The sequence below is a fragment of the Corvus brachyrhynchos genome, unplaced genomic scaffold, assembly GCF_000691975.1.
Source record: "Corvus brachyrhynchos isolate BGI_N302 unplaced genomic scaffold, ASM69197v1 scaffold303, whole genome shotgun sequence".
Taxonomy (NCBI): domain Eukaryota; kingdom Metazoa; phylum Chordata; class Aves; order Passeriformes; family Corvidae; genus Corvus; species Corvus brachyrhynchos.
The window spans coordinates 73,384-73,658 of record NW_008237429.1 but is presented as its reverse complement, the minus strand read 5'-3'; the positions used below and the strand labels follow the sequence as shown (position 1 = coordinate 73,658).

Here is a 275-nt window from a genome sequence, read left to right as displayed (position 1 = left end):
GAGAGGGTGACATTGTGGGGCCGCCCCCCCCCCCTGCCGCCCCTGGTCCCCGGGAATTTGGGAATCTCTGGGAATAAGGCCGCGTGACACAACTTGCCGAGCCCTCAACGTCCCGCGGTGCCTTTGGGGACAAACTCCGGGGTTTTGCCCCTTTTCCAAGCCCCGCTGGGCCCAAACCGGGCAGAAAAAGGTGGCGGCAGGGCTGGGCTGGCGACCCCGGGCTCGTTGCCCACCCTTTGTCCCCTCCCTCAGAAGCCCAAAGGGACCGTCCCCAT

General features: G+C 66.5%; 1 protein-coding gene across 1 annotated transcript in view; it reads left to right on the top strand.

Annotated features, from left to right (window-relative positions):
- The window catches only part of SLAMF1 (signaling lymphocytic activation molecule family member 1), a gene marked incomplete at its 3' end in the record, with an annotated part of 18,591 nt that extends 18,321 nt beyond the window's left edge, over positions 1-270 (top strand). Inside the window, exon 7 of the mRNA XM_017731145.1 lies at positions 253-270. Within this exon, the coding sequence (XP_017586634.1) occupies positions 253-270 (18 nt within the window). The remainder of the gene's footprint in view (positions 1-252) is intronic.
- Between the last annotated feature and the right edge of the window lie 5 nt (positions 271-275).